The sequence below is a fragment of the Aptenodytes patagonicus genome, chromosome 1, assembly GCF_965638725.1.
Source record: "Aptenodytes patagonicus chromosome 1, bAptPat1.pri.cur, whole genome shotgun sequence".
Classification (NCBI taxonomy): domain Eukaryota; kingdom Metazoa; phylum Chordata; class Aves; order Sphenisciformes; family Spheniscidae; genus Aptenodytes; species Aptenodytes patagonicus.
Window position 1 is genome coordinate 200,385,630 of NC_134949.1, and position 27,596 is coordinate 200,413,225.

Genomic DNA, 27,596 nt, shown 5'->3' on the forward strand with positions numbered 1-27,596 from the left:
CATGCAACAAGTTGTAGAAACTGCTGAAGGAGAAGGTGAATTGAGCCAATTTGCAGAAGTGAAGGCCATCCAGCTGGCTTTAGACATTGCTGACCGAGAAAAGTGGCCAGTGCTCTATCTCTATACTGACTCATGGATGGTGGCAAATGCCCTGTGGGATGGTTACAGCAATAGAAGCAGAGCAACTGGCAGCGCAGAGGCAAACCCATCTGGACTGCCGCGTTGTGGCAAGATATTGCTGCCCGGGTGGAGAACCTGCTTGTAAAAGTCCGTCACATAGACGCTCACGTACCCAAGAGTCGGGCCACTGAAGAACATCAAAACAACCAGCAGGTGGATCAGGCTGCTAAGATTGAAGTGGCTCAGGTGGATCTGGACTGGCAACATAAGGGGGAATTATTTATAGCTCGGTGGGCCCATGACACCTCAGGTCACCAAGGAAGAGAGGCAACATACAGATGGGCTCGTGATCGAGGGGTGGACTTGACCATGGACACTATTGCACAGGTTATCCATGAATGTGAAACATGCGCTGCAATCAAACAAGCCAAGCAGTTAAAGCCTTTTTGGTATAGAGGACGATGGTTGAAATATAAATATGGGGAGGCCTGGCAGATCGATTATATCACACTCCCACAAACCTGCCAAGGCAAATGCCATGTGCTTACAATGGTGGAGGCAACCACCGGATGGCTGGAAACATATCCCGTGCCCCATGCCACTGCCCGGAACACTATCCTGGGCCTTGAAAAGCAAGTCCTATGGTGACATGGCACCCCAGAAAGAATTGAGTCAGACAATGGGACTCATTTCCGAAACAACCTCATAGACACCTGGGCCAAAGAGCACGGCATTGAGTGGGTGTATCACATGCCCTATCATGCACCAGCCTCCGGGAAAATCGAACAATGCAATGGACTGTTAAAGACTACACTGAGAGCAATGGGTGGTGGGATGTTCAAACATTGGGATACACATTTAGCAAAGGCCACCTGGTTAGTCAACACGAGGGGATCTGCCAATCGAGCAGGCCCTGCCCAGTCAGAACTTTTATGTACTGTAGATGGGAATAAAGTCCCTGTAGTGCACATAAAAAATATGTTGGGGAAAACAGTTTGGGTTATTCCTGCCTCGGGCAAAAGCAACCCATCCGTAGGATTGCTTTTGCTCAAGGACCTGGGTGCACTTGGTGGATAATGTGGAAGGATGGGGAAGTCTGATGTGTACCTCAAGGGGATTTGATTTTGGGTGAGAATAGCCAATGATCTGAATTATGTGATGTTAAGTGCTACATAATATTATATGCCATACTAATGATTTTACAATAAGAATCACCCAGATTAATGAAGAATAACTTTGATGAAACCAAGCAAAGCACAATGATGATGGTATGAACTGTCTTCAACATGAAACAATCCAACACCACATACCATCTCCATCTTTCCTGCCCTGGAAGATTATTACGACAGATGGAGCCCGAAGTCATGGACTAAATGAACTCACCGAACATTTCTGAGGGACGGCCCATAGACTAAGGGAATGATATCTGTGTGTGTATATATATACATGAAGAAAACCAGGAAAAGGGGTGGTGATTAATGAAAATGTACTGGAAAATATGAGACTTGAGCATGACGTAGATGGTATAGAATAAGGGGTGGATATTGTCCTGGTTTCAGCTGGGATAGAGTTAATTTCCTTCCTAGTAGCTGGTACAGGATTTAGGACGAGAACAATGTTGATAACACACTGATGTTTTAGCTGTTGCTAAGTAGTGCTTACACTAGTCGAGGACTTTTCAGCTTCCCATGCTCTACCAACTGAGAAGGCTGGAGGTGCACAAGAAGCTGGGAGGGGGTACAGCCAGGACAGCTGACCCAAACTGGCCAAAGGGACATTCCATACCATGTGACGTCATGCTCAGTACATAAACTGGGGAAAGCTGGCCGGGGGGGCCGCTGCTTGGGGACTGGCTGAGCATCGGTCAGCGGGTGGTGAGCAATTGCACTGTGCATCACTTGCTTTCTGTATTATTATTTGTCCTGGTTTCGGCAGGGATAGAGTTAATTTCCTTCCTAGTAGCTGGTACAGTGCTGTGTTTTGGATTTAGGGTGAGAACAATTTTGATAACACACCAATGTTTTAGTTGTTGCTAGGTAGTGCTTACACTAGTCAAGGACTTCTCAGCATCCCATGCTCTACTGACTGAGAAGGCTGGAGGTGCACAAGAAGCTGGGAGGGGGCACAGCCAGGACAGCTGACCCAAACTGGCCAAAGGGATATTCCATACCGTGTGACGTCATGCTCAGCATATAAAGCTGGGGGAAGAAGAAGGAAGGGGGGACGTTTGGAGTGATGGCGTTTGTCTTCCCAAGTAACCGTTACGCGTGATGGAGCCCTGCTTTCCTGGAGATGGCTGAACACCTGCCTGCCGATGGGAAGTAGTGAATGAATTCCTTGTTTTGCTTTGCTTGCATGCGTGGCTTTTGCTTTACCTATTAAACTGTCTTTATCTCAACCCACGAGTTTTTCTTACTTTTACCCTTCCGATTCTCTCCCCCATCCCACCTGGGGCGGGGGGGGGAGGGTAGCGAGCGAGTGGCTGTGTGGTGCTCAGTTGCTGACCGAGGTTAAACCACAACAAAAACAGAGACGTGTGACTCTTTCAGCTTTCTTCCCTAGGCAGGGAAAACTGATGCAATTACATGACAGATATGCCATCTAGTTAAACACACGGTGTCATTTCTAAGTGCAAGGGTATCGGGAAAGCTATCCACTTCCCACCTGAGGAAGAAAAAGTCTACGTAAACTAGCACCCACACAGTGGGACTCCAACTAGAAAGCGAAACCTATCCAAAGACAGACATAGCTTAAACATAAAAGGAGAGGAAATCTACATAAGTAGATGTCTCTTAGCTAGTATTTCATATATCCTTACCGAACAAGACACGCAATGTGACATATATCCCTGCACAGGACCAGGTCACAGAATTGTCTTGTCCAAAACCTGACCAATACCAGCTTCATCAAAGGAAGATGCAAGAAAACATGTTGTTACTTACAGAGTAACAGCCCTCAGGCCCATCCTAGTTCAAGCAACAGGAGATTAGCCTGAATTTCAAATCGTGAAGAGCTGAGACTACAAGAAGAAAAGACAGAACTGCCACAGGCAGGGCCCCAGACTGCTTCACCTAAATCGTTAGGAAAACAGATGTTCTCCCATGTCATTTGTAGCAAAATCTTGATGATAGTTGTTCTTACATATAGTATATCACAAGGCCCTAATTCTGTCAATATTATTTTTTGAATAGCACACACAGAGAGCTGAATGAGAGTTACAGCTTCTTATTAAAAGATGAAGACACTACATGCAATCAAATGACTAACTCAATTTATCACAAATGCCAAGCCACTCTTGGCCACTGGAAAACAATAAAAAAAGCAACGCTTGATATCGCTAGGGCTATACATATCTTTCACTTTGACACATTAGTGCTTGATGGTGGTGTGAGCCACAACAAGCCAGAAGACAAAGAAGAAATTATCTTTTATGTTCCCAGATAAATTAATTTATGGTGAAGTAAAATCAGCATGCAGACCTCTGTTTCTTCCAAACATCAGGAGCATTAAAAAAATTCTTTAATTATGGATACAGTGTGAGATGCACTGCTTTCTAATTTTGCATTTTTAATTTTGCATTTTTAATCTACTGTGTACCCCCCCCCAAAAAAAAAAAAAAACAAACAAACAGGATAAATTGCATAATTCAGGATTGTTTATTAATTGTATAAAATTTCACTCCCAGACTTGTGAAGTGCAAAGTTCTTGCCCCTGAATGGTCTCTCTTTTTTGACAGCAGCACACATTGCAACTTTGGTGCTAAAAGAAAAATAAATATATTTCACCACCTCAGCTGCTTTCTGCAGTCTGACAGTATATCAAATCATCCTGGAAAACACATAGCTGCTATCTAATAAAGTGGCCAGTATTCCAAGTGCCACCAAGAGTGATGATAGAATACTCCATCAGCATTTGAATTTATTTTTCCTCTGACCTGACCAAGCAGCATCTCAATATTGTGAAAAACTTGAGTTTTGTGATGCCCAGCTTCACTGTGATCTGTCCTAGCAGGGATGCATTTAGCTATAAACCACCCAAGAGAATAGCTTTGTTACCACTAGTCTTTATAGAGCCAGGTATTTTCCTGGTAGTATTCTCTTCTGACCATTTTTGTCAACTTATGTACTGTTGAATTAAGAAACTGAACTCCAGTCAACTTAAGCTGGTCCATCATCTGTCTCCCTAGTTCTCACATACCTATCTCCACTGCAGCAGACCCTGCCGCAGCAGACCCTTCAAGAGCACTTTGAACCCTTTCCAGAAAAATTCCCTTAGGCTTGACTTGAGGACCATGCTTGTAGCATCTCTGAAGGCAGGAAATGTTAAATCTGGGATCCCATAAAATGGCTTAGGTTTTCTGTGCTTACTCTGTGGGTACCCCTATTCAACAGAAGAATGTGGCAGATTGAGGAGATAGCATTTAATGATTACACACATGCAAATGACTGCTCACAGCGAAGGGCAGGGAATAAACCTTACTCAAGATGGCTGCAGTCTGGCAAGTGGCCAAATGCAATGCACAGATGGTATCTGGGCCTGTATCTATATCTTTGAATTGGTAGAGCCTCCTCCTTCCCACAGCCGTACTGTTAACAGCCACGTTATTCCATCACCCTTTGGGAGTGGGCATCCCAGATGAGATCTTCTCAGGAGCCACCTACCCTTTCCAGATGTTTCACGCTCATCTGCTGTCTAGATTGTTAAGTGCATTACCCCTGCTTGTAGTTCAAGCCTATGAACATTGCACATACGTGCTGAAGACGTGTTCTTGCACCTTAACAAAGTGGCAGTTCACTCTGTGGTCAGTAGCTGGCATAATTTTAGAAAGCTGCAATATTACCTTTGTCAGACAGCTGTTACCGCCATTTCCTCACATGGCTTCAGGACAATTTATCTGCAAATGATTATGGGGTTTGAAGGCAGAAAAAAGGTAATCGCCGCAGATAAGATCATCTACTCATCTACCAAAAAAGTTTTTACTATTGTTACAAGCTGTAGAATAATTATGTATTCAGTTGTACCCACACAACAGTGATTTATTGTGCTTCCATCAGTGTTTCAAGGGCTGCTGGCTAAAAGCACTCTGTCTACACAGCATGATTCCCATCAGATGTTTAATCAGGTTACAGTCGTACCAGCATTTGATATAAGTCAATGAAATTTATTTGCATACTAGTAAGTGGTTTTGGATAATTCTCATGTATTTTTTATTCACAGGCTCACCCCCCCATGTTTGCTAACTTTTACAGATCAGTTTGAGATCCCTCAATGATTTTACTGTTTGAATGATGTTTAAAGAACTTGTGTGTATATACATGCTTATATACCTAAATACATATATATACACAAATATTGCCTAGCTTATGTAGAACTTATTTATATCTTATAAAAACATAAGAAAGGAGATATTTGGGGAAAATTATTTTTGTGAAAGTGCAGACAAAAATTAAGCAAGCCCACACAGGTTGTTTATCACTAAAGATATAGCTCACCTCAAATGGGTTATTATTTGTAAATGAGGATGAACTTGCAGAATAAACATGCAGTTTAATTCTTGCAGACTCAGGTCAGGCAGAAGCAGTTTATTTCCACAGCTATAGGCGGGAACGTGTAGCGGCAGAGGTTCAGCCCTCTACTGATGCGAATTCTGACTTAAAGCAAAAGTGCTAGGGCTTATATAAATTCACAGCGGATACAAGCTGCCCTGTGAGGGGGCCTGATAGGGCGGAGCAGCATCTGCACAGAAGGAAATGTTGCCGCGGCAGATGTGCCCGTGTCTTCCTGATAGCTCAGAGCACACAGCCAGGCGGCCTCGGCGTACATCTGTCAGCTCATCCCTCCCTCGCTTGTGACGCTGCTGTGCCCTTCACCAACTTCTAGGCCTAGCAAGGCCTGCTTCCACAAAACGATGTTGGTAAAAGGGATTATTTAGGCCTGTTTCCAGAAAATGCTGAACTACTGAAAATGCTGACTGATAAAAATGATATGCTTCTCTTTAGGAGGCATCCTCTCAACTGATCTATATAAACTACTTGCAGCTTCTGCTCTTACAGAAATAAAAAAATAATCTATCATCACCTCATCACTTGCATCTTCTCAAGATTGACCTGTGTTTCAGCACTCTTTCAGCTGGTTTATTTAACCTATTTCTACATTCTGATTAAACCACCTATTTAAGAAGGAACCAAACTGAAGCAGAAGAGCTCTGAGATGAAGAATTGTGTGTTGTTCCTACTCCTCTCTAGGAGGCCACTTACGGCCATTGTTTTGATTGTTTTGGGTTTGGGGGTTTTCTCTGTTTAAGGATGAGACCAGCATTTATTTCATAGAATCACAGAAAAATTTTGGCCTGAAGGGATTGCTGAAAGTCATCTAGTCCAACCCTCTACTGAAAGCATAGTCAACTCTGAAGCTACACGAAGTTGCTCAGGGTCTTGTCTAGTTGGGTTCTGAACACAGGCGGTTGCACGGCCTCCCTGGGCAAACCGTGACCAGTGTCTGACCACCTGCATGGTTAAAAAAAAAATTAAAAAAGACCTTCTACTGACTCGCAGCACTGCTTGAAAAGAGTGTCACTTTCCATCGTGAAACTGTTTTTTAGTTCCTTTTAAGTCTTGCATATATCCACATAACGTAATTCAGTGTCATCTGGTTACCTGAGCCCAACCCGTCATCTGTTTAAACCAATGTTTAGGGCCCTCTCCACCAGCCCAAACGACATATGCGACCCTCATCCATCTGCATACTACTTCATATACAAATGTCATCCTCATTGTTTGAAAAGAGAAACTCTCCCTGATTTGTGGATGGCTTGTCTCTCCTCCAGGTTGTTCTCTGTTTCTTGTCAGTAGGGAAAGAAGTGAAGAGCAGGGAAGTGAGAAGTTGGGAACACAGAATTCCTAGATAAATGTTGTGCTAGAAACTACAACGTGTGATGAATTTCCAGAGATACTTCAGAGCTAAATGAAGCCAAGAGGCAAACCCATCTTCCAGGACTGTGCTGGACAGGGCTGCCACTCTCTGAACACAATGTTTACTATGAATTTCTTATGGTCTGCAGTCCTGAGCGTGTTAAAGGTTGATTCACGATCAGCAGACACATGACAGTACCTGAGAAAGCAAGTTAATTCACCCCAACAGGGCTGGCACTCAGCAAGTTCTGGAAGAGCTAGCTCAGGTAAAGTACCGTGCACCATGGAATGCACCTTTGCTAGATATAACATGGTTAGAAATTTTCTATGTGAAAGTCAAGCTGCAGAAGATTTTTAACATTGATTATGAAAGTGGCAAATAAATAATGTACTGCCAGATTGTATTCAGAAATTCTAACAGCTGTTTCACTGAGAAGTTGAAGTTTCACTGGGAACATGAGTGTTCACGTTCTAAGGCAAGTGCTGGAATGAGACCATTTTTCTTTCGGTTTTTCACACCACCAGTGCACAAATGCAGGTCCTCCCTCCCACAGCTAAGAAGTCAGCACGTGGGGAGGCAGCCAGCTCCACCTTCCCCGGCTTTGGAAATGAGCCTCACCTTGAGACAGCCAGCTCTGCAAACATGGCATCTCTCCAAGCAGAGAAGTCAGTCATTTTGTCACAATTAAAGTAACAGTAAAAATGAAATTTGAAACATGTGACGTAAAAGGGGAGATGTTTAAGCTTCAGGATGCTAGTTTTTAAGCCTTATTTTTCCATTTTTAATATTGATTTCAATTACCTAACTAGAAGCTCTGGTTAGAGCAAGGTATCCTGGCATTTTTGCCGGTGCCAGCTCTGAAGCCTGCTTTCCGATGCCAGGTATTGCCAGTCTCACCGTCTCCCGCTCCCAGGCTGCTGCTTACACACCGGCTGGGCCCGGTGCCGCAGAGGACACGGCTCCGGGGGTGGGGGAGTGGCAGGAGAGCCTGTCCTCCTTTTTCCTGACAGGAGATCGAGTCGGGGGAAGACACCGATTACAACCAGTATTTACGAAACACCTTTTATTAATTAAACAGTTGTTACTAAGAGAATCAAGCTGTTGTAACTACGCAGAGCGCCCCCAGCGCGGCCCTGCCCCCTGCGGCACCGATTCTCCTCACGCCTCCCGACCCCAGCCCCGCAGGCGCCCCTGCCGAGGGTCTCTCCCGCTCCGCCGCGGGCGCCTTCCCAGCCCTCCCCCGCCGAAAAGCCCGCCACCGAGCCGCCGGCTCCCAACCGGCCGCCGCCAGAGCGCCGCTCCCTCAGCCCCGCCCCCGCGCGCACGCCCAACGGGCGCTCGGTGACGTCACAGTCGCGTGCTGGCGGCCCCGCCCACTGCCGCCTGACCCGGGAGGCGGTGGCGCAGGCGGGTCGGGGCGCGGCGGGGCTCGGCTCGGGGAGCGGGGCCTGGCCTGCCTCGGCTCGGTGAGCGCGGCCGTGGGGTCGGGCCCTCCCGGGCTGGGGGGGGGGGCTCCGTGCGGAGCCGGGGGGTGCGGCTCCTCCCGGCGGGCTGCGGCGAGGGGGGCCTGTTCGCCCGGGGCGGGCAGGCGGGAGGTCGCGGGGTGGGCACCGTAGCGCGGCCGCAGCCGCCTCGGCTGCTCCCGGGCAGTCGCGGGCGGCGTCCCAAAGCGAAGGCGGCGCTCCGGTCAGCGCGGGGCAGGCGAGGATGTAGCTGCGTGAGCGGCGGGGAGCCGGGACACGGGCTTGGGCAGGGCCTGGTTGGTGGTGACGGGCGTCCGGGTGGTTCGTATCCTCTCACTGCAGAGGAGCCTGAGGCCGGGCGGCAGGTGTGGATCCCCGCGTCTCCGCGGTGCGGTCAGGCTGACTCGGAAGGAGCAGGGAATCCCACTCCGCTGCGCTGCAGGGCGAGCGGTGGTCGGGGCTGGTGGGGGGTGGAGGTGCCGCCTCGCCAACGCGAGCTCTGATACCAGGGAGAGCCGGGGGAGCAGCGGGGAGGGATGGAGTGGGGTGTGACCAGGCCGGGTTGAAGTAGCCATGATAATCACTTTTTGAGCGTCTCCTTATGGATCTGAGAGGTTGTTTGTCAAAATACATCGGAAGACTGCTCCTTGTATTTTGTCTTTTTCAAAAGATTCATGTCAGACAGTTTGGGCTTCAGTTGTTTGTATATGGAAAAATCTGTTGGCAGTGATCAGAAACTGGCAGGCGCACTGCTAATGAAAAAGTATTAAATAGCTATCTTACGTAACCCTAAATTTTCTGTGATGCTGTTAGAATCTTTGGCTGCAGAATGGTAGATCGTGACAATGTCTTTGTACTTCAGTGCTGTGAAAAATGTAAGTGCTGGACAGCACAGCTGCATGATGAAGGGAATTACCTGCCCTACTGGTTTCTCACTTTCCTTTTTAGAGAAGTACCAAGTAGGCACTCAGAGCCTAAAAGCTCTGCGTTGAGAGCATGTGATGGAAATACAGATCAAGGAGTCAGGAAGGAAGTCCATTTATGTGGACAAAAAAAGGCTTGAGGCAGCAGTAGTACTGAGAGGAGGAAAATTAGACATGCTGGCTGGGTGAATATAGGTGCTGGGATACCGGCCTGAGAATATGGTGTAGGTTGAAATGTCAGAAGATGGGAGTTTACTGAAGTCTTCAGTAATTTTAAGAGAGTAACAGTTACCGTGTTAGATCAGATCACTGACTTTCTCTGTTGTCTGGTCTTTGATATTATCTAGCCTTAGGTGTTTAAAAATGAGCAGTAGGCCACCACTTAATGAAAAATTTAAGGGCTACTGTAAACAAATTAATTTAAAGAAACTAAAAGCAAAAAAACATGACAGTATCAGCTAGTACCTGGCTCGTATTAGTTTAAATCCTTTATAACATTTGTTTTAACTCCATTTGTTCTCTAAATTCTGGAAAGTTACTAATACTTTCTTAATTGCTCTTTCACTACAGAAATAAGGCTTAATTCTGTCTGCATGGTAGTTCTCCTTCGTCCTCTTCATCTTTGAAATTGGTGGCTGATAGAAAAACAGTTGACATACAGGAAGAGCTCTTGGATTAAGGGATTTGTTTTGGTTTTGCTTTTTCCTCCCCTACACACCCCAGGTTTCAAAAACAGTTGGAAAGAGTGTCCTACCTCTGTCAGTCAGGATATTCAATCCTCTTAATAAGCTTTAGGCTTCCTGTTTACCTTCTGGCAGTAAGATCCACCATTGAGCTGTATTTCTGTAATATACATTATTTTTTTAATGAAGTGGGGTTTGCTGCTTCAGAGGAAGGATGGTCAGCCAGATAGCTGAGATGTTAGCTTACAATATCAAATTGAACTCAAGTTTCCCTGTTGCACTGTAGCCTCCCTTGGTCGAGTCACTTAAAACCACAGAGTATATCTGTACTGATAAATGAAGAAGGGCCAAGGAATGAGATCAAGCGCTGGATTGATCTGTGATTTTCTGCAGTGCCTGTTAGCTCTTTTCTTAGCTCTGTTTTGGACCAGCTTTCTCCAGGACAAGTTCCTGTAAATCTTACTTAGTACTAAGTAGTACAGATTTGGGCCAATCTGTACTGGCTGTAGGACCAAAGGTTGGTTTGCGGCACTCTGGTATTTAGTAATACACGCTTTGCCATTCATTCCAGCTTTAAAACAGAGGAAATAAGACTCTGCATTGTACAGAAGTGGATTACAGATAAATATTAAAACATGCAGGACACTTAAATACTATATTAAGATCATACACTGAAAATAATAATGACCGAGGATCTTCCTTGCATATGATCAGATTTCTCTGAAACAGAACATTTAAGTAGCGTATTTCTTGTGTTGTGAGGGAGCGGTCCAGTTGGCTTATTTACTTTATACCATCCATTATTTTGTCTTAGTAAATGAATAAGAATGAATTAAATTCAGCTCTTTAAGCTGACTTTTAGTTATCTTGTGTTAAACTTAAAATCTATTGTGAATTCCTTCTTCCATTTCCAAGTGCTTTGCCACCCAAATGCATAGTTTGTTGGTAACTATATTGTACATAAACTGCAAGCTTGGGATGCTTCAAACAATGGCAGATGAGTTGTAACATTCCCACTCTTCTGAATTGTTGAGCCAGCTTTTGTATCTCTGCCATGCACGGCCATGCACTAGTGCTGCGTATACACTGATCGTGCTGACATCTCCGTTTTCTTACAGACCTCTTTTAGTGTTAATAAAGACTGAGCTTTAGCAAGAACAGTGGTGTTGACAGTATGACGAGCGTACAGTAAATAGTAAATTAATTCACTATTAAGTTGAAATGTAGCTGTGACTAGGATTTTACCTGATGTCTCTTCTTGTTATATACTAACAATCACCAGCAAAAGAATTATTTGAAATCTGTAAAGTATCTTTGCCTTAGCCTCCCCCAGCAAAAACAAATCAAAAAGCATGAGGCAAAGTAGACTATGGTACTGCAATTGTGTTCACACAAATTAATTGTTCACTTAAAGCCTTAAGAAGGGACTTGTTACAGAATTGGATTCACGGGCACTAAAAATGTCAAAACGCTAAGTTTTGCTCATAAAGAAGTAAACTGTGATGTTAGGTCAAACTCTGTCTTTCTCAGTCTTCTAAACATTTTCTGTGTTTTGGAAACCTACAATAATTTTTAAATCGGAGTTCTTTACTGTTAAATTGTTTTTTACCTTTATAACCCTCTTACAAGGAAAAATGGATTTTTCATTAGTAAATAAGAGTGTTGACACAAGATGATGTGGTTTGGGAGTCCCTAGGGTTTTTTGCTAGCAAGTATTTCAACTACATGTATCTTAAATGGTTAATGTCTAGGTCATAAATGTATGACATGGTTAAATATAATCTTTCATGTAAGGATCCAGCTATATTCGCAAACTTGTTATGATGAGTTCTTTTCAGTTACTTTCATTATAATTGCTTGCTGTTGTGCTGGTCAGAAGCACGCTTATAACTTCTAAACTTGATGTCCTTGGTGGTTATTAAATATACATTTATTCTTATGTCAGTGTTGTTCTTCAGCTTAAATCAAAGATGTTGAGCCTATTGGCAGCAGGTGACAGCAATCAACCAGAAAAATCTCCTCCAGCCCAAGATTTGTTTTTCTGCTACATGATGGGGAATGGGCAGCAAGCCTGGTGGCTTGAGTCGCTGGTGACCTGCTCCATGTGGGCTGCCTTCTCAAGCCATCCCTGTCATATTCCTAGCTATGTGTCTATTGTTAGACTGAAATCACGCATCTCATCTTTTGCATGAAATTGGATTCTGTCGCATCGTAAAAATACAAATGTGTTCCAGATTACATGGCACTTCTGTCATGTGACTGCAGATGCATCAGTGACATAAGTGCTATCTGCATTTTGATCATAAAGGATCTAGGAGTAGAGCACAGCATTCCATCCTCGCCTCTAAAATCTTTTCATGACCTGCACTTCTTAAGTTTCTCTGTTTTTGTTGGAGTAGAGGAAGGATATTTTCCACTTTTTTTTTTAACTTTATTAGTAGTTAGACTAAAATAAGAAGAGACATTAAATAAACTTAAATATAGGTACTATTTCAGGATTTTAATAAAAGTTTGGATTTCAGTAGTTCTTTTCTCCTTTCCTGATTTACTTTCTTCTTTTCAGCCAGTTTATGTATGGAGACTAATCCAATCTCTTAGCCTTTGGTTTATTGGCTTAGTAAGCCAAATTTACCTCTGTCTAGGGAAAAGAAAAGTAATTGATTCACCAGCAATTTCAGTAGCTTTCTGCATGCCTCTTCCTGTTCTGGTGCAGCTTTCTTGAATGTGGCTCAGCGTTGTGTGAGGTCTCACCAGTGCTTTGTACGGTGGCATTAAAGCTTTTGTATGTGTAATGGAAGTATTTTTCTTTTCACGCTATGGATTTTACTTACCCCCATGTTTTTTGTAGCTTCCGATCATTGTGATTGACAGATGTCTCTAGATTTTTCTCCTTTCTTCCGTCCGGCTTACATCATAGAATCAGTTTTTCTTAAAAATGCATGCTCTTTCATTTTTAAATGATATCCCATTTTTGTTGTCCATGATCGTTACTCTGATTTTTCTGAATTGACAATGCCTCTCAACACTGTCAGCAAAAAGCCTCACTGGATTTTTTTTTTTTTTACATTGTGTGTTGTAAACACTGTCTTAGTCCAAGAATGATTTGTATTTGCTGCATTTGGCCAAGACTGAAAACCTGCATTCAGTTAAAACAGTGATTTTTGTGCATTTTAAAGTTCAGATAAACCTATTGGATTCTTTTCTGCTCTTCAGTTGTTGAAATATATATGAGGCTGTTTGAGGAATATTCCAAAATAGAAATAGAACCTGCAACTTTTTGTACATACTGGCATTTCAGGTTTTTGTCACCTGGGGAGCAAGGAAGGGAAAATGCCAGTTGTCTTTCTCGCTTCATAAACACTGTAAAGGAATTAATTCCCTGTTTTCATTTTGTAAGGCATAGCTTTAACTGTTTGAAGTATTTCTTCCCAGTTCTGTGTCTATCTTGAAGTCTATCAAGATTTGTTTAAGTCTGTTGAGTGCTTTCCCTTAAATCATTTAAATAAAGATGTAGAGTTTGTAAGTTCAGCCTTTATTTAAATAGGCAAAATGTTAACTGAATTTTTTAATACCCTAGAGACTTTTTTGAAAATATTATCAAAAGTAAAGTTAGTGTGTTAATTTTTTTTAACTCCACCATTTGCTACTGATCTTAATACTTTTAAAAATGGAAAGTCTAATATCAGGTGTATCCATATTCTTCTGATGCCTAACTTTTAAGAAATACCTGTCTGTGATGTAACTAGATGTGATGGTTATAGAGTTAAATTCCTTGCTGACTGAATCTGAAGTTTAATAGGAGATAACCACAACACACCAGACACTGTACCAAGCAACTAGATAGCTTTCTGCTAATACAGGGAGTATAGTCATTGTTAGAAACCGGTTAGAAGATGTTTTATTCTAAGGTAAACTTTGTTTGGTTTCATCTGTGAATACTCCTACTAATCTATTCCAATTTGCAGTAATGGAACAACTACAGGATCCAGTTATGCAAGAAGACGCAAATATTAAAGCCATTAATGAAGAGTACAGGAAAGCCTTTATTTTTATCAATAGAGGACTGAATACAGATGAACTGGGTCAGAAGGAAGAGGCAAGAAATTATTATAAGCAAGGACTTGACCACTTGCTCCGAGGAGTTAGCATTCCATCGCAGGGTCCCACGTGTGTAGGGTCCCAGTGGGAGTCTGCCAGGCAAATGCAACAGAAGATGAGGGAGACCCTCCGAAATGTTCACGCTCGACTCGGCATTCTAGAACAAAACACCCCACCTGTACAAGCAAGTCCTGCTGCAATGGCTGCCCCTGCTGGAGTGCCCAAGTTGTACCCATCCATTCCTTCCAAAGAAAAGCCAGAAAGACCCCCAGCCCCTAATTCTCTGTTTGTACCAAGTCAGCCACCTGCAGCAGATGGAAGTGCTGCAACTGTGAGCCAGGGGCAAATTCCAGCTATGAGTCCATCATCTGCAAAACCGCTTTGTCTGCCAAATGAAGCACCTCCTGCCTACACTCCTCAAGCTACCAATGGCCATTTTACTGTGTCTTATGGCACAGACTCTGGGGAGTTTTCTTCTGTAGGTGAGGACTACTACAGTAAGTGTACTCAGCCACCTCCCCTTGAAAACCTGGGAGTGGATGCGGATGAGCTGATCTTGATTCCCCAAGGAGTACAAATATTCTTTGTGACTCCTGATGGGCAGGTTAGTGCTCCTTCATATCCTGGATATCTACGCATTGTGAAGTTCTTGGATACAGATAGTGAGATGGCCCAGAATCGTCCACCTGCGTTTCTTCAGGTAACAGGAAAATAATTTTCTCCTTTAATTAGATTTTAAGAACTGTCATAAAATCTTAAAAGGCAGTCTTCTCAAGTTCTTGCTCTTCTGAGCCTAAATCTCTGTGTGATAATATGAAAGGTGTTATAGCTGTTGGAAAAATGGTTTTCTGCAAATACACACTTTTATGACTTTTTCTGTGAAAATCACCTCTGTGTCTTCCCAAGGTTGTCGAGTGCTGACCGTTTTGGTGAATTCCATTTTCTAAAGGACTTGACTTAACATGTCTTTTCATTTCATAAAATTAACTTCCCTTTCCTCGCATAGAGAAGACATGTTGATTCACCTATTGTAACACGTCAGTGTAAAACAGGGTTGCATGCTACCCACTTCAGCCTCAACTAGTGATAAGGTATTGCAGTTAGGACAACTGATAATTTGGAATTTGAGGGCCCATGTTAATCCAGACTCTGAACTACAAATAAAAAAGATGCATTATTTAGATTTTTTCAGTCCATGCTTGCTTCATATGGGCATTTTCTGTAATGTACGTTGTGTTTCTGGTCTGGTTTCTGACTTTGGATCTCCTTGTTGCTGCTAAGATTGGCTGTTGAAAGTCTCATCAGCGAAGGGGAAACTTGGAGGAACAAACAAAAACCGCTTCCTGGTTTTGGGTCTGCTGGTTCACCTCCACCTGTGTTAGCAGTCTTCAACAGTTAGCCAGCGACAGCCATACATTCTCTTTATCCGAGTATATAAACTGTCCTGAGATCTACAGGAAGATACAGGCACTGTGAATCCTGACTTGTTTGGCAGTGCTTTTCATCTGCTTCTACACCTGGGCCTCAAGACTAGACCTCAGTTAAGAGGCTACCAGCCTGAATTATAGTCCTGTGAAAATTAGTATTTTCTCTATATTAGACTGTCAGAAGTAATCAAGAATGGTATTTCCACAGTCATGTGGGGTTTTTGTTTTGGGGTTTTTCTCTTCTTTTTTTTTTTTCCAAGATGATACAAGGCTTTTTTCTTTTTCTTACTAAACTTTACGGAAAATTGAGTTTCTGGTGCTTATCAGTACATTGTGCCTGCCTTTCTTTTTAAAAGGTTCCTTTAATTCCTTTATGTACTTATCTTTTCTAGGTTTGTGACTGGTTGTATCCCCTAATGCGTAACCAGTCTCCTGTTCTGTGCTGCAATACTGGCGTCTACATGTTCCCTGACTCGATGTCCCAGATACCAGGGTCCTATGTGGGAGTAGTGCTGTCTTCAGAACTTCCAGCAGCTGACAGAGAGCTCTTTGAGGATCTCTTAAAACAGATGTCTGATCTTCGAATCCAGGTAAATTCCTGGGCTGCCTTTTTTAGGCCAATAAGGGAAGGTGGAAATGATCAATACATTATCCCATTTACATTTAGTTGTGTAAAACTGCAAAGTTCTGTGTCTCGCTTGGTAAGCTTACCAGTGAGAAATAGGTAAAGTAGCCGAGATTAAGCAACCTAGTAATGAAACTGTAGGCTCTGTGAGATGGGAAGACAGAAATTTTAAAATACTAAATTGTAAGCACAGAGAAGAATTAGAGACCATTTTGTATATTTTCTCTACTTTTCCAAAAGAGAACATAGGACCCAAAATGAAATTTTCTGTTCAGGAGAAAGCATGTTTTTTTCCTCCGTGTGTGTGTGTACACACATGCACACACACACTGTGTAGTTTTGATGATACCATTCTTGGAATATTGTGCCCAAAGGCGTTTACAGTTCAAAAAAATTAAGCCCGCTTCAGAGAAGACCTGTGAAAATAGTGTGTACCTCAAAAATATGCCTTCAAATGGGATCTCAAAATAGATAAATCTGGTGCCTTACTGCAGTAAGATATTAACAGATAGAGAAAATAGGAAAAAAAAAAACCCATAGTCTAACGAAGGTGCAATAAGATACAGTGACTGGAAACAAGGTGAAAAATATTACTGTAAGAGCACTGGAGCACCATTTCAGGAAGAATGGTAATCAATAACTACTTAAAAGCTCATGGCAAGATTACATCTTTTCATGAAAGATAGAATCTTGTTGAATCACCAAGACTTGAATGCAGCGATGATGAAGGACCAGTTTGCAGCATGCCATGTGGGCAGAGTTCTGTTATGTTATAAATCCTGTTAAGTTCAGCAGGGAATTTCACTAGCACAGAAGGCCACTAATTTTTACTTCAAAGGGAAAAGTACTACAGAATTATGTGATGTTTCAGTGCAGGACTTACTGGATAAAATTCTGTAATCTTTCCTGCGTAGAAGTAGTTCAAATTGGGTATCTCATTAGTTCCTTGTTGTCCTAAAATTCCATGTTTTTGTTAATGTTCCCTGATACAATGTCACAGGTGCCAGGATCCCATGAGAGAGTAGGGTTATCTTCAGAGCTCCCAGCAACTGAGAGGGCGCATTTTGAAGATAAATTTAAACAGATGTCTGGCCACAAAGTCCAGGTAAATTCCAGGACAGTGATTCCAAAATTTTATAGTTAAAAAAAAAAAAAAAATTGTCACTGAAATACATGTTAGAACTGCTGAGATTCCAGACTTCCTTGAAAGCAGCAATGTATGCTGTGCCCTGCGTTGTTTTTTATTTGGGTTTTTTTTTGTTTGTTTGTTAAGAGCTGGTTCAATTACTGCAGGCTACCAGATTTTGCACATCAGTAGCGGATTTCTGGAGTTTTAAAAACTTTGTGATAGAGCACAAATATTTCAAAGCCTAGTCTGATGGCCATTTAATGTGTCTGTTTTATATAGTACTCATGAGGATCTAATTAACAAGTATATTTAATGTAATTATAGTATAGAGTCACCTATCTTATTAGAGAACCCATTTCTGCTCCTTAGCAAAGTCCTTAGAAGACTCATTGAATGGTTTTGTACATAGTGACCCAAACTGTGGTGTAACTAAATTATATCTGGAGCGTACTTTGGGTTTTTTTTTAATTTTGTTGTTTTTTTAGTTAGAGCTGTGTATTAAAGTCATTTCTCCTGCCCAGCCCCCAAAGTGTTTTGGTCACTGATTGTGAAAGAATCTGAATGCTGAAGACATTTCTTAAACATGAAATTTCACACTGCTGTCAAGCAGTAATTGATGATAGAGTACAAGTCAGTGATACATCGTTAACCTAGCAACTTTTCAAGACTTAATCTACTCTTTTCTGTTAATGTTTTTGTTTTGGTTTACTGCAACAGCCATCTTTGTGCAATACCCTATTTTTATTTCCAGTAAATATTTCAGAGGAATCTAAGAATTCCGTGCAATATCAAATATTATTCTATATTGTGTACTCTATTCTGTTCATAGGTTTCATCTATGAATGCTTTCATATAGACTCTTTTAGACTAAATAAAAAAGTTTTTCTTACTGTCCCTCATTAACTAGCAGTGTTTTCAATCATTGAAATGTTTATTTTTTTACTTTTACATTGGAAAAGTCTTAAAAATAGAATTCTAACCAAAACCTAGGTCTATTACAATTTTTTTGCTTTCTCTAATTAAAGTTTAATTACACATTGTCTTGTGAACTGTGTGAAGTGATGTTACACTTTTTAGAAACACTAACCAGACTGTAGTGGTGGTTGCTACATTTGAATGATTAATGTCTACTCCAGAAACTCTAGTGTTTGACATGAAATCACACTGAACCTATCCACCCAACTTTAAATGGAGAGCAGTATCATGCACAGCCTGATGTGTTCCTTGGCTGTGCCAGTCTGCAAAAGCATCGACAGCATGTAGAATGAATAATCTCCTTTATTTTTTAATTTGGGAGGGAAGGATGAGGAGCAAAACAACCAGAACAGCTGCATTCTTTTAGTGCAACTGGACTGCAGTTCCCATACTGAATAACAACAGAGTTGACTTCCCTCTGAGAAGATAAAAATGATAGATGGACAAGTCTCTAATCTTTTTTTGCTAGTTAACTTGTACTGTAAGTTTTCCCTACTTAGTTACTTGACCATATGGCCGTGTTGGCATGCAAATCTTTTCCTTGTAACTCGATGAAGAAAGTGTACAGAAAATGCTGAGCTGTCTGATAAGCTTTTTTTGAATGCATAGCATTTCTGTGCAAAAGTAATTGAATCACAAATTTCCATTGAATTTCTGTACACCCAAGGAATACACAGCAGTAGCGTTTTCTGATAATGGATCTGTATGATCTAAAACATGTAAAACAAATCCTGATGATATGTTGCAAAGCAGATTCTCAGCTGTTTACTTTCACTTGTTAGCCTTCAGAAGCCTCTAGTGATGCAATTAACTTGCCTCAGACTGTACATATCCACCCACAACCTGAAGGAGCGGAAAATCAGAAAGAGTTGCCAGAATGGAGTGAGAAAGTTGCCCATGGAATCTTGTCAGGTACTGTTGTAATAAGAGGACTGTGTGAATATAAACCTCTGTGAGTAACATTTAAACAGTATTTTCGGCTAAATGCATGTGTGCTGGTAGAAGCTGAGTGGTCAGAAGTAGTTGTTCACCAGTTCCAGTTGTAATCACCTAAAAGATGCTTTGGTAGGCTCTATAAAACAGTGCGGAATTTAAATCCATTGCCAATAGTCTTGCTCATTGCAAATGAGTTAGGCTCCTCATTTGACTATGTGTTACGATATCACCCCCCTGTGACTCAGACCACTGCGACAGAACAATTGTACTACTGTATGAGGAGTTATAGTAAAGCGGGCATCTATTGTGATTTCTGCAGATAAACTTTTTTTTTCCTCTGAGAACCTTTGGAATATACTAATAACCACCAGCTAATTGTAATAAATACGGATCTGCTAGGAGGGCTAGAGGGCTGGGTTGTACACTTTCGGAATGTTAATAGCATTGAGATGTGCAGTTCTATCACTTCTGACCCAGCTGGGGCTTGGATATCTATTAAAAAACTGAGTATCTGTATTAAGCTGACATTTGGATGAGAGCTGGCTGTATTAAACTAAATAAAGTGAATTGAAAAAACGTGGGTGGTGTAGGAGCAGAAATCACTGCAGGAATTCATGCTGGCCCATTCAGGGAAGAGTATAATTACAGACTGTGTAATCAAGAATGTTTCTAAAGTCAGTGTTGCAGAGGCAGAGGAGGGAAAGCTGTAGGAATCATAGTCTATAAAATTGTACATTCTAAGAAACACAATTTTTGCTTTGAAGGTGCATCTTGGGTAAGCTGGGGCCTAATAAAAGGAGCAGAATATACTGGTAAAGCTATCCACAAAGGAGCTTCTAAACTGCGAGAACACATTCAACCAGAAGAAAAACCTCTGGAAGTCAACCCAACTGTGGCAAAGGGGCTTCATGTAGCAAAACAGGCTACTGGAGGAGCTGTGAAAGTCAGCCAGTTCTTAGGTAAAAAATTTCCATCTTGTAGTATATTGTATTTTTTGCCTTAAATAATAAATATTCTGTAAAATGACAGCTGGTTTCTCTAGCCAGTGAACTAGAGGAGGGACTGACCTGATGAAATCCAGCAGTTTGTGCCTAGTTATCTCCTGCAAGAGACATGCTTTAGGACTAATATTATATGACCTTGAGGCATCTTTTTCTTTCCTAAAAGAATAGTCTGTACAGTCTTAAGTTTGGCATGTTTTTCTAAGTTTTAGACAGTTAATTCAAAATGGTCTCTCTCTTTCTTCATAAGTTGGTAACCATGTATTTTAAAAGCTGTACTGTCACTGGTTACGAACATACATATTGTACCACTAGAGAATGTGTGTGTGCGTGGTTTTAAATACACACACCTGAAACAAGTCTATTAGACTATGTATAAACTTCCAGATAGAAATGGCTTGGTGTTCAGAGGTGCTTGGTAAACCTAGCAGCTCTCAGTAACTTCATTCTGTTATTTATTTGCATTAATGTTTATATTTAGTGTCTAGTGACTCAACCAAGTTTAAAAGCAAATTGTGCTGGATGTTATAAAAATACTTGGAAGAGCTGGAATGATTCTAAGAAAGACTTTTCCAGAAGACAGGTCAGGAAAGAAACACAGCTTGTCCCCTATCTGCAAGTTGGGGATAACAAAGCAATGAAAACAGTTTCTTGAAATTAGTGTGTGTGACACATGTATTTCTTTTAAAGTGCTTTTTAGCCATAAGACCAACCTTACTTGTTTCTTAGGAATTGGAGCTGTGCAGAATCTGAAAAATAAGGTTGCTTCTCTATCAGTTGTGTTCTTAAGTGTGGATTAAAGTCTGTCTTTCAAATAAGCGTATTTAAATAGAAGCAACACTTAAGACTTCAGTGAAACTTACTTTTCATTAAGAGTAAGGTCTTCTAAAGAAAGATATTCTATGTTCTTACTAAATAATCTGCATACTGTGTTTTATGGCAGTTGAGGGAGTGTGTTCTATAGCAAGCTGTGTTGGAAAGGAGCTGGCTCCACATGTGAAGAAGCATGGCAGCAAATTAGTTCCAGAATCCCTTAAGAAAGATAAAGATGGCAAATCCACTTTTGATGGTGCTCTGGTGGTAGCAGCAAGTGGAGTTCAAGGTAATAAAAATTCCTTATACTTTTTTAATTGCATACTTTTTAATGCTATGAACTCAAACAAGCTGTTCATTTTTACAGGGTTTTCAACAGTGTGGCAAGGTTTAGAAAGTGCAGCGAAGTGCATTGCTAAAAGTGTTTCAACTGAGACTGTCAAAACTGTCAAATACAAGTAAGTTATGTTTTTATTGGTTTCATCTTCAACGTATTGTGATTGTGTTTGAATACTGGCAAAAAAAGCTTATGGAAGTGCAGGGAAGCTAACTGAAATACCTGCTTTGCTCTAATTATGCAGCACATGATAAGCTGCTAAGTACACAATAATGAGCATCTCCTGTAAGTAAAAATATGAAATGAGTTAATGATTGTGGTAAGTATTTTTTTATCTCTCTTCTAGAATTATTACAGCTTCAGGCTATGATACAAATACTCTTCAGATTTATATCTTTGCTCTACAGTATAATGTCATTATGAAAAAAGTTAGTTTTAAACATTGCAGCTCTGATCCTGAATTTATGTAAACTTAGCTAAATTTGAAGAAAAATGGAAGAACTTCAACTATCAGCAGGTCTGACTAAAGTGAGGAGGTACAAAAAGGAGTATTGTGTAAGGAAATCTAAGGCATAAAGAGCAATAATAGGATAGCCTTGACTTGCAAAATATAGGTGTTCTTAGAAAAAGATAATGGGGGAAGAGGATAGTAACGTTTGGGATTAAGATGATGTTACTAAGATGGTGGAAAGAACAAAGTTGAGTGCATGTGCTGGAAGATGCTGTGGAGAATAAGGGAATATATTGAAATAACTGCAAAACGTATGAAATGCACCCCTCAAAAAAAAAAAGTGCAATAGGTATAATAGAAAGTGAAGAGTAAGCAGAAGCACGTAGGTTAAATGGAATTGGTGATAAGTGTAGCAAAATAGATGTTAAAAAGGATTGCTGAAAGTGCATACAGGCTACTAGCAGAAGGTAACAAGGTAAACATCAGCATACAGTATTAAGTGAATTGGCATTCAGGGTTGTGTTGTGATGCATTTCAAATAGGAGGCTAGATAGTGAAGTTCTAGTCAGTGGTGCTTTATTGCTGATGTTTGTTTTCAGTAGGAATGTCAGCAGGTATTCTACTGGTACTCTTCACATAAATTCACATTAATGTTTTTGTTTTAGATATAGGAAATATGGAGATCAGCAGTCAACAGCCACTAAGAGTGAAAAACAATAAGTAATTAAATGTTGCAGTTAATTACAATACAATTGAAAATATTTGATATTTGATCTTTAGAATCTATCTACATAAATGTATTAAAATTCTACATAATACCTCTTTTGGAAGCTGTTTTCTCCTTCAGTGACAAAGATTTCTGCCACTCAGAATACTTCAGTGAATGAGCTAAATTCCACTTAATGGAAACAAAGCTAAAGGAGCATCATCCCAGTGTCTCTAAATCAACAAAAAACTCAGCTAAAACTTAGCTGCAGTACCTTTGTGGATGGAATTATAGAGAAATGCTCATCATATGTGTATGTTGATCAGAATTGGGGGAAAATATAGCTTCAGAAGTGATATTTCTGCCAAAGTAACATGCTACTATACTACCTTAGTGTTTTTTTACAATGATATAAATAACTGCAGTATCTACATCTGCCCAACTTTTTTCTTTTTTTTTTTAAAAAAGGAAGTTACAAATGATGCAATTGAGACAGGCAAACTGAAAAATCAATTATCAAATATTTAAAAATTGTTAGTCTAACTGTATTGGATAAGATACCATCTCACTTTAAATGAAGTTACCTTTTTTACTGATGTTACATAAAACTGGCTTATGATGTTCCTGAGGTGAAAATAACTTAAGCAAATTGACAAATACAGCACTTTTGATGTGAGATTAATTCTGTGATCTGCAAATCATGTGTTGGTGAGTCAAGGCTGTTACTCTATCAGAGAATTAAAAACAAAACAAAAAAGCACTAATTCTTTTTATTCAGTTTCACTGTTGGTTCCAGCCATTATGCCATGGCTGCTGCACTGATAATGCAATAGATTTTTGGATTCTTTGATATTCTGTGCTTCTCTCTAGCCTTATTTTGAGGTCCTCAAAGAAACTCTGGTCATAAGAAGCACAGGGAAAAAGTAACTGGTAGCTGCTGGGATTCTGATGCTACCAGAAATACTTCCCTTTGGCCTGGTTTGTCTGATTACAGTGCTCTCTGGGGAAATGTCTGGCTGCCCACAACAGTTGGAGTTACTGCTCTCACTAAACTCTTGTCCTCCTTCAGTATGCTCTCTCTACTGGTGTAGATGTGTACCTTTCTTCACACTTGAGTAATTAATATGAGACTGCTGACTTGCCCCATAAAGCATAAACAAGCTGGACCCACAGCCCAGTGGAGAGACCAGAGGTTTTATCTCTTGGTTATTTTCATCGTATCCTCAAGATAGCTTTGTTGAGCCTTTTGGGGTTTTGCATGACTTCTCCTTCCCCTTCCCCTTTGCCACTGTATTGATTCCAGGTTACTTCAGATAAGTCTTCACTGCACAATGACATTTTTTTGTAGGGACCTTGCTACCTCCAGCACATGAGCATAGCTGTGTCAGCAATTCTCTGTACCCAAGAGAGCTGTTACACTGTCTGGGTTAATTTGCTTGAGCGCAGTGGTGCACTACCTCAGTGACTACTTTTGGGGCTTGGAATTAACGTGCCAGTGTGTTGCTGTTACACCAGACATAGTATCATATTATGCCATGTAGACACACGCAAAGGTGATACAGAACAAGTACTAACCAAGCACTGTTCTGGCAGTGGCAGTACCAACCGACAAAAAATATGCCTGAGGTGATTCCAGTCCCTTTTTCTGTAACGGGTGAGAAGGCAAGACAGTATTTGCTCTTCTTCCTCCTCAGTGCTGCCACCCATGGTAAAGACTGAGAAGGCTGAGCAGCTGCAAGGGTCTAGCTGTGAGGACTTACATGGGGGAATAGGGGGTATTAGGAATTTTACCCAAGAACTTAGGTGAAAAAGTACTTAGGGGTTATTGCACACAACTCCCTCCTCTCTTCTTACGGTTCTATAGTTAAGCCTTCTAGTCTTCTCTTCAAAACTAGAGGGGAAGGAGGGAGAAAGACTGGAAGGTTTTTTGAGGAAAAACGGCAGAAGCATATTAGTATCTTTAAAGAGTAATCCATCTGATAGAGGAGCAGCCCTTACTCAAATGGCTTGGTAATTTCTAGTTTTATTCTTTAGACATTCAAGCTCTGTGCTTATTATTTGTTCTTGGTAATGCTTAAATTTTTGCTTTCAAAAGTATTCTAGTGAAGAGAAAAATACTAAGTATACATATCTACAAAACGGCTATCTTTCTTAAGGTATGGAGATGATGCTGGCCACGCTACAGACAACGCTATGAATTCTGCAATCAATGTTGGTGTGACAGCGTTTAACATTGACAATATTGGTATCAAAGCTGTTGTAAAGAGAACTGCAAAGGAAACGGGCCATGCTGTGTTAGATGAATATAAAGTATTGGATAATGAGAAGAAGGGTAAAAAATGAAAGTAATGAACTGTTTCTCAAAGCTTAACACTAGAGATGAAACTTCCTATTTAGAAGTAACTACATTGCTAATCTGTGATTTAACGCAAATCACACTGTACTTCTCAAGCAACTGTTACTTAATTTGACATGAAAATGTAAAAATAGGGAGGGCATTCGTAGAAGGAAAAATGAAAGTTGTCTTAACTCCTTGTTCTGTATTGAACAAGGGTTTTAAACAGCTGGATCAGGGCTTTAGACAACTGGAAGGGTATGAGTGTGCAGTTAATAAACTTGCCTCTGTAAGCACTTTTCCAAAATATAATATAGAATGATAGATTAATATAGAAATACTATTGTGACTATTTTTGTAATGCTTTATATTTGCAAAGAAGGTGGTGATACAGAACAAATAGGATTACTAATTCTGGAACAAATAGGACTACTAGTTTTGTTTTATAACTGTCCTTAAGCGTTAGTTTTACTAAAACAGCCTTGTCTTATTTAATATGCACTAAAATAAGCTTTGTGTTTCATTGTTTTGTAGAGAATTTCCCTTTCCAGCTACCGAACAGCTAATCTTATCCAAAGTTCATGTTAGAAGAAATGAAAGATGAACCTCAGGTAACTAGGTAGTCATTCCCTTTAAAACTATTTTTTTTTCCATCCAGCATATAAGCAAACCAAAGATATCAAGCATTTCTTCTAAAAGAGGTATTTAGAAATCTAGAAAAATGTATTCTCCAGTGACTCCATAAGGAATATACAAAGATTCTTTGAAATTGAGATTTTTATGTAGAGAGGATAAGTATGTTTTTGCATAAATTAAAGTATTTTTCTGTAAAAACATTCTATAGGGGACACTAGGAACTTCTGTGCATTCTGTACTTTTCAGCCAATCCAGAAAGATTCAGAGTATATATCATGGCCTCCTAAGGGAGACAATATGTATTTGCTTCAACAAGTAGTTCTAACAATCAGCACCTTTATTCCATTAAATTCATAGTTGCACAAGGTACGTCTTTAAAGGGTATGAAGACAAGCCCTTTTTTGATGAAGAGATGTGTGTGGAATAGAAGAGACACTACTGTGTAGGCTTTTCATCCTGTTTCTAGTGCAGTGTGAAATAACTCCATATGCAGACCCTTTAAGATGCTTTTACACTGCTACTTGTTTAACAATTCATTATTGAGTTTTAAAGCTGCTACGCTTTCTAATACTGGCTGGACCTGCAGCAAACAACACCATCCATTTACAACTTATCTCCATTTTATGCAAATGGAGAAAATAACTATAAATGGTTGTTAGCAAATGATATTTGCATCAGATTGAAAAAATAGTGACAACTAATAGGTGCACATTTTGTGGTAGCTACTGTAGGTGCATACTTAGGGTGAGAAACGTGAAACAAAGGATCTAACCACTTGAAGTGTAACTTTGATTTATGGAAATAAAGATGAAATTAAAATTGCTTTATCTGTGCTGGGCCTTTTATGATGTGAAGCTACTGTACGGATCAGTGAGTGGAAAGACTAGGACTTCTTCTGAAGTAATAAAAGAACAGTATTGTGGTATGCCTACGATAGAAACAAGCTCATCAATTAAAGTGTAAAATATTTCAAACTAAAAAGGTCCATCAAAAGCACACCACAACAGTTTCTGTTACTGCAGTCTGTCACTTGCCAGCAAGTGTAACCAGTTTAAGGCTACTAAAGACTACACACTAGCAAAAGCATTTTTGTTGTTATGAACTGCGTTTACAATAGGGATGTATGTATTTGTATCTTCCTTCTCCCTCCCATTTTGGTTTTGCATATAGCTCATGCCCTTTAGTTTAATCTATAAATCATCAGAACAACAAGTTGTATTAGAACAACAGTTAAGATCAAACTGTTACAGTCTTTGAGAGACCAAATTGTAGTATACTGAGGAAAAAAAGATTTAAATGCCATTGGTATCAGGCAAGCGTTGTTGTCCCGTTCAACCCGCTGCTGTTCTCTTCACATGTACTCAGTCTTTCAAAGTAGATTGAAGCTATTTTTTTTTAATAGGGCCTACCCCATTTTACAGTTTTTAATGTGATACATCCGTGATCTTTCCTTTTACATTGTTCCAAAGTTTAGTTAATTCTCACTGCTGAAAGTATTACGCTGTTGAACTTAACCTGCTTCAGCTGTCACTACCTGGGCCCTGGGCAGCAAATCCATGCGCTTCTCCCCAGTTCCTCTACCGTATACAACAGCCTTCGCACATGTACTGCCTTATCTCAGCTCTCCTTTTTATACGGTATACACACTAAGCTCCCTAAGCCTCATGTCTTAGGGTTGTTTTCTATTCCCAGCTTGGTTTTGTTTCTCCTTTGAACACCAAATGTCTTTTGATGTGTGGCAGTCCTAGAAGTAGTCTTGCTAATGCTGTTTACTGAATGAGCTGCTACCTGATTTCCTAATGCATTGCTATTTCCAAATTAATTTATTCAAAGTCTTTTCTGCTACGATATTGGTCTCAAATCTTGTCTTGAGAAGATTACTTTTAAAGACCTCTAAGTCATTCTAAGCTACTGCCATCTCTGGCATCTTCATCGTTCCATAGGTATAAACCACTGTTCTTACCTCATCTAAAACCCTGCATTTGAATGGATTCCTCTAAATTCCAAGGGTTGGTTGGTTTGTTTA

General features: G+C 40.6%; 1 protein-coding gene across 4 annotated transcripts; it reads left to right on the forward strand.

Moving 5' to 3' along the window:
• Window positions 1–8,432: 8,432 nt before the first annotated feature.
• Window positions 8,433–26,392, forward strand: SPART (spartin). 4 transcript variants are annotated; one of them, XM_076364248.1, is made up of 10 exons: window positions 8,433–8,498; window positions 14,067–14,899; window positions 16,019–16,216; window positions 17,252–17,356; window positions 19,138–19,267; window positions 20,056–20,250; window positions 21,236–21,394; window positions 21,473–21,563; window positions 24,756–24,944; window positions 25,469–26,392. In XM_076364248.1, exons 2-9 carry the CDS (start codon window positions 14,069–14,071, stop codon window positions 24,940–24,942), a joined length of 1,896 nt encoding a protein of 631 aa, XP_076220363.1. In that variant the 5' UTR covers window positions 8,433–8,498; window positions 14,067–14,068; the 3' UTR covers window positions 24,943–24,944; window positions 25,469–26,392. The 4 variants fall into 4 exon arrangements, with proteins under 4 accessions (XP_076220363.1, XP_076220365.1, XP_076220361.1 ...); XM_076364250.1 differs by lacking the exon at window positions 25,469–26,392 and adding an exon at window positions 22,559–22,613 and having other exon boundaries at window positions 24,756–24,820; XM_076364246.1 differs by having other exon boundaries at window positions 24,756–26,392.
• The last annotated feature ends 1,204 nt before the right edge of the window (window positions 26,393–27,596 follow it).

Excerpts from the sequence above, each read along its gene's own strand:
- SPART (XM_076364246.1), top strand. The coding sequence starts at position 14,069 with ATGGAACAACTACAGGATCCAGTTATGCAAGAAGACGCAAATATTAAA. Across the intron at positions 20,251-21,235 it reads GAAAGTCAGCCAGTTCTTAG|TTGAGGGAGTGTGTTCTATA; the intron begins GTAAAAAATTTC and ends GTTTTATGGCAG. Across the intron at positions 21,564-24,755 it reads GTCAAAACTGTCAAATACAA|GTATGGAGATGATGCTGGCC; the intron begins GTAAGTTATGTT and ends ATCTTTCTTAAG.